Here is a 6,420-nt window from a genome sequence, read left to right on the forward strand (position 1 = left end):
AGCAAATGGGGTCATGGTAAGCTTAACCCATTCCATACTGAATTCTGAGATCCCCATACACTTCATACACAGGCCATCAGGTTCCCGTAGGTAACGGGTTAAGTGAGTGAGATGCGTAGTTGATTAGCTCATGTGTCAAAAATATTGATAACCTTCATTCATTCATTATTTATTAAGTATTCTCTACTAAGTCCATGGGTAGTCCCAGCATCAGTGGTTTATACACTGTTCTTATTGAGGGCCCTGCAACAACATAACAAAGTAACAATTCAAATTGCACAAAGTAACAAATGATGAGATATATTGCATTATCATCTCATTCAGCATGAGATGTTTTATTTTCTGTAAGAGGTAAGAGTAAAGTTATCACTTGGTCAAGAAATGAATTAATCTTTGGTGTATGAATGTAGTGAAGAGTGAGGGGAATTCTTTGTTTGTATTCTAGCATGCTGTCCTACCGCTCTGTGGACATCCGCAAGTCACTCCAGTTGGATGAACTGCTGGCGAGGGAGGAGCTTGAATACAACATAGAGGAGGAGGTTGCCAAGGAAACCATCAGGAACTGGCTGGACAAGTGCCTCATCAGGATGAGAGCGGTGAGTACGTGGCCGCGTTTGAGGGCTCAAAAGCGAACCGAAGCGAACAAATCCAGCGCGTACCGTACCATACCATGCCAGATTTGGAGTGTTTGAGTGCTCTGTAGAGAAAGCATATACCTCATGACATATTTTTAGAGGGAGGTCACATGTTTTGTAGCAACGGTCATGCGCCTGGTCGTGCTTGCTTTACTTACAGGTGTCCCGAACAAAGAGAATCAACTTCTTGTAAATGATATGATTTATGTGAATGTTATGCACATTCTTCTCATGCCAACTTCTGGTACAGTTATGGTATTCTTTTGGAGCACATCAGGAAGAGATTCACTTTTGGCTTAGTATGTGTACAGTATACTTTGTGGAAGAGTATAAATATACAGGTAGACAAATTTGAGTGCATCATTGAATTTTTCAATTGATATCTGTGATAACATGCAGGAGTAGGCTAGAATGTAACAGCTAGCACTGGTTTTTTTACCCTTCTATATAACAGAAAGAGAAGGTCCACCAATCGTACAGCAACCCATTCTATGGTGGGGAGAAACCCGAGAGGCTAGTGGTCCCGCCTGCCTTCATCACCACACCCACCCCACCCAAGGAGGACAACAATAAAGTCAAGGAGGAGACACCCACCACAGACAACGTCCGACCCAACCCGGAGACCAATAAAGAGCAGGTATTGCCCCCTACTTACATTAATCAGGGAATCATCTTTCTCGTGGGGTGTTTTAAAGGACGAGTTGACCTTCATAGACATGTGGGTTGAGTGAATGCAGTAATATTAGTAGAACACATCAGCGAGAGTTTGAGGAAAATCAGACAATCCGTTCAAAAGTTATGAATTTTTGAAGTTTCTGCTCAGTCAAGGCTGGATGAGAAGACTGCTATAGCTTGTGATGTCACATGAGTACAGTGATATAAGGAAAGAATGAAGAAAATTCAACATATTTCCATTTTTCTCGCATAACAAAAGAACACTCGACTTCTCTCTTTCAGAAGGCAGGGGGAATAATATCATCCTTAACATTCGTCAGTAACAAGTCAAAGAAATGTGCACTTTATTCAAAAAGTAAAGTTTTGTGAAATTCTCTCTTTATTTTCCTTATAATGTTGTACGCATGTGAGACATCACGCACTATATAGTAGTCTTCTCATCTAGCAATGACTGCCCAGATACTTTAAAAACTCATAACTTTTGAACGGATTGTCCGATTTCCCCCAAACCTTTCACTGATGTGTTCTACTAATATTGTTGCCTTCATTCAATCCACATGCATACGAAGGTGGACTTGTCCTTTAAGAATGAAATTAACCAGGGACACCTTTAGGTTCCATCTCAACTGAGACCTTTTCAACAACTTTGCCACATACTGAAACATGCAGTTATGTATCCTTTGCATGTACCTTCATGGAAACAGCAAATGCACCTCTACAAGTATTCTGTATCACTTGCATTACTGTACTTCAAATTGTTTTTTTTTTTTTTTTTTTTGGGGGGGGGGTGGTCATTGTACCTAACACAGGTTTGGAATCGTCAAGATACATGCTAAGGAGTTTACTGATGATTTTTATATATATATATTTTTTTTCTTAAGGGCCTATTAATAGCCTGTTCAGTACAGCCTGTTTGAGCTGCTAAATGCATTTCTGTACATGTACATGGCTTCCCAATTGCTTAACTTCATTGTTGCTATGTTGGGCAGTCATCATAAAGCTTGTTTGGTCCATATAGGAGCAACCTCTGTTATCAGAGTTGTGCATTAAATTTGAATACATCCATGAAATGGTTTAATGTAATCATGCAGTTAATGTTTGCCCTCGATGCTCTCCAGACCAAGCAAGAGCACGGTGCCCCAAGCTCCCCTGGTCACAAGCTCCTGGTACCTACCCTGTCTGAGGGCAATTCTAAACCTGACGGAGAGGACAGCGCTAGCCTCAGACCAAGACGCTCCAACAGGAGATACCAAGGGGGTGAGTGTATAAGATGTTTTAACCCGTTGAGGAAGAGTCCCGAGTATACTCGGGCAGGTGTCTATGGGAAATGCGTGTTGTAGCAAAATCAAACCGTCCTCAACGGGTTAGAGACACAAGAAGCTCCAACGCTATTTTTAATGTACGCAACTGAGCAGCGTGAATTACACCAACCGTCTTGTGGCCATATTTCACAATCCATCCCTGAAGACTGAATTGGAATTTTTTCTGTCTTCATGTTGAGTAAACAGCTATCACACACTATGAAAATATACTTCATGTTTAGTCACAACTCTGGCTATAAAGAAATATTTAAGTCTCCCTCTGCATAGTAGTGTACACTTGGGGCCTACAAATATGGGAGTTTCCATTGTAGCAGCTGGCAGAAAAGCAGTACAGTTGTGAATATCTGTTTTGTGCTCAGATGATGTATTGCAGTTGTTGGAACTTACGAAAATGGCCAATATCCTAATAAATTGGGAATGCCCTAGTCTTGTGCATTGTAAGTACAATCTCTGTTCATAGCATATGTGATTCATTTACTTCTCAGCTTCAAGCGAATGCTTCCTCTTCTTTTGGTCCCCACCCCCTTGACCCTTGACCCCTGTAGGTTCCACATCCAGCTCAGCCAGTGCGACGCCCGTCAGCAGCACCAGCAGTGCACCAGTCTATCCCAGGAACTCTGGCGCCCCCACGGCGACTAAGGAGGTGCAGGACTGGTGGAAGGAACAGCTGCACTATGACAGCGGCTCCGACGAGGACTGATCCAGGCATGCCCAGGTGACGTCTCCCCCATCACCCACCCGGCCTTCCCCCCATAGGCTTACTGAAGCATTGAAGATGGGACTCTAGAGAGGTTTACTCCATTCCCCCCTTGTGGCTCACTAGAATTCTACAAGTGTCTGTCATGGATACGCCTGGACGGACAGTGATCTCAACCTACTCAAGATTGTTATTGTGATGCAGTGATGTGGATAGCCAGGAACACAGTCCCACCCTTTGTGTACATGAACATGCCGATGCGTCGTTATCAGAGCGACCATTTTCATTGTCAAAGCATGCGTGTTGACATAGACCGCTATTACCCTTTTGAAGAAAATAAGTGAGGTGCCTGTACTCAAAGACATTACTGAGGTATTGGTGGCATCCAGTGGCCTGAGTTTAGATTGAAATCATTATCTATATGGATCATATCATGCTTACTATGACTCTTGATTTATACATCAGTCTGACTGGGCTCAGCCTGCGAATGACAACTCGTCAGGCTATGCTACTCCGATTTGACATTCTGTCGAGTTGAAATGTGACTGTTATGAAATGCCTGATATTACCTGCCAGAGGTTTGCCTGCGACTTCTAAAGTATTTCAAGGGCTCATGACTTTGGGGGAATGTCTGAGGAAAGAAGTCCTCAGTTTAAAATTGGAAGGTTTTTACATGTATACCCTCTAAAGTTTGATCAAGAGACCAAACTTTGATTTGATTTATGGCCAAAGGCTTCCTCCCTTGTCACCAACTACGTAAAGTGTGGACTCATGTTGGCATAAAGGACACAATTGATTGTCTGATTGCTTCCACGCTTGTGTCATTGCCTCTGCGACTCTGAACTCTGCTGCTTATCATCATTTTTGTTGAGGAGGCTGCATCACTGAATTACACTGTAGTAGCTCTACTCTGTGTTTGGTACACTTGTCTGGATGAATACTGCTCATGCTGTAACTGAAAAAAAAAGACCAAAAACCTTGTGAAGCCTTTGTAAAGCACTCAAGAAAGCATTTACAGTCCCTCGCTACACTCTGTGCTCCTTCTGTAAACCCACTTGTGGAAAACCTGTAGTAATCTAGCCATAGAGTACTACTTTTGAGTGGCGGCTTTCTCCATTTTACCATTTATTTGTGTGCCCTTATTGCCGTTGATTTTGATACAATTGTACTTGACAAAGTGATCTGATTTGTAGTTGTTTTGCCATCATGAAATGCATATTTCGTCCTTGTTATTGAACAACCTGCTCCGTGAAGTGTATCAGCAAAACTTGTTCAGAGATTGGATGAAGAATTTCAAAAAGAGGAAATAGATAGATGAGAAGTTGCTCTTTTTTTCGACCTCTTTTATTATTGATATTTGCTAGGGAGACTTGATATAGCTTATGCTATGAGCGAGTTCTTCAGTGTTGTGAAAGTGCAAATTATGATGTTGATTGAGCGTGGTGTATTAATTAAGGCAAATACATTTTAAATAGTATCCTGCCCCAGTTGTCCCACGTGATAATGTGGCATATGATTCCATGTTTTTTTACTTTTTTTGTTACAATTCACACCTTGTCATTGTTGACCAATCCTACAGACCAGTAGATTTTTTATTGTGTTTCCAAGATTTTTAAAATCTCCATTTGTAATGTACTAAGAAGGTAGAAATTTATGTAACTTGTCAAGTTTAAGATCCAATATAAGTACTGTATCAGTCAATTTTTGGTATGTTTTGAATGCATTTTCTTTTTCCAATTTGATATTTCAGTCATTGAATTTTGAAGAAACTTGATGAAACTGCAGTAATCCTTAGGATTGAATACAGCAGTGTAACCAGAAGAATGTGTCATGATTTAGTTTCAATACTATTTCATGAAATGGTTATCTAGGACTATATATTTTCATGATCCAATACGATGCCAATGCAATGGTCAATTACAAATTTTGTGAGACATTGCAGAATATGGGTAGATGTGGCTATGTTCTTGTGATGGGCAACTTCCAAAAGATGATATAACTAATGAACGGGAATCCCAAGAATGTTGTTGCTAATGAATGATCCCTTGATGATCAATAAGTTTTGAAAAAACAGTACACTTGCTAGCTATCATAATTAAATATTGCCCATTTGTGGTGGGACTAACTGAGACAAAAACATAGCACTGCTCGATTTTCATCTTTTCAAGAGTCAAAAACCAGTATTTCACCAACTATTTTCAGACCAAAGCAAAAACCTTTATGTGATATCGTTTTCTCACAAAGAGAAGAAATGTGTAGTGCTTTCTTAAGTTACGTCATGTTGTATTTTGGTGTGCAATGTACTTGGGTTGGGACTGACCCAAATATCAGCAACGCAAATATCATTGTGACTAGTTGATATTGCATGCATACATGTAGTTATGATTCTGGAATTTGGAATCGATTCTTATATATGTAAGTTCAACGTTCCCCTTTGCACATCCCATTCTTAAGGACCATAAACCTTTGTTCGTTTGTGACTTGGTGTGTGTTGATATTCATTCAGTTCCAAAATTAAAGATGTGCATGCAGAGAGAATCATTATCAGTACCACATACCCAGATTAGTGTGTGCTCATCTCGATCGGTTGCCGAGCCATTCTTCTTCATTGAAGCAGTGTATCCAGGATTCCTCTCCACTTACTTGTACAGCATGAAGCTGATTATTTTCCATGTGAATTTTCAGTTGAAACTGGTCATATATCCCTTTTGCAAACATAACAAAATTTGCAAGATTGAACTGAAGAACAATGTCCCCCAACAGTGTATCACATCTTACAGTGAAACGTCTCGGCTTTTTTTTTTTTTTTTTTTTTAAGAAATGAAAAACTAACCCTATGTCACTCAAAAAATATGCTCCTTGCTTTTTACTGAGAATAACAGAATTTCTTTCAGGGTTCGAATGAATTAACTGGAAATCTGTATTGTTTCCCCTCCATCATAAAGAAGTTTTTAGTTTTATAATTCAGAGGAAAGGTTTGAATTACCTACCTGTATACAATATACCAGGCACTGAAAGGAATTCAGTTTTCAGGGTTGCAAAAGGGACACACAAACTATAATGCTACGAGACAAGTTTGTTGAACATGTTT

General features: G+C 40.1%; 1 protein-coding gene across 1 annotated transcript in view; it reads left to right on the forward strand.

Annotated features, from left to right (window-relative positions):
• Positions 1–4,176, forward strand: part of LOC140244704 (sodium leak channel NALCN-like) — a 61,260-nt gene extending 57,084 nt beyond the window's left edge. The window contains exons 36-39 of the mRNA XM_072324320.1: positions 446–596; positions 1,090–1,272; positions 2,402–2,567; positions 3,178–4,176. Of these exons, the coding sequence (XP_072180421.1) occupies positions 446–596; positions 1,090–1,272; positions 2,402–2,567; positions 3,178–3,332 (655 nt within the window). The 3' untranslated portion in view covers positions 3,333–4,176. The remainder of the gene's footprint in view (positions 1–445; positions 597–1,089; positions 1,273–2,401; positions 2,568–3,177) is intronic.
• The last annotated feature ends 2,244 nt before the right edge of the window (positions 4,177–6,420 follow it).

This window comes from Diadema setosum, chromosome 21 (genome assembly GCF_964275005.1).
Source record: "Diadema setosum chromosome 21, eeDiaSeto1, whole genome shotgun sequence".
NCBI lineage: Eukaryota > Metazoa > Echinodermata > Echinoidea > Diadematoida > Diadematidae > Diadema > Diadema setosum.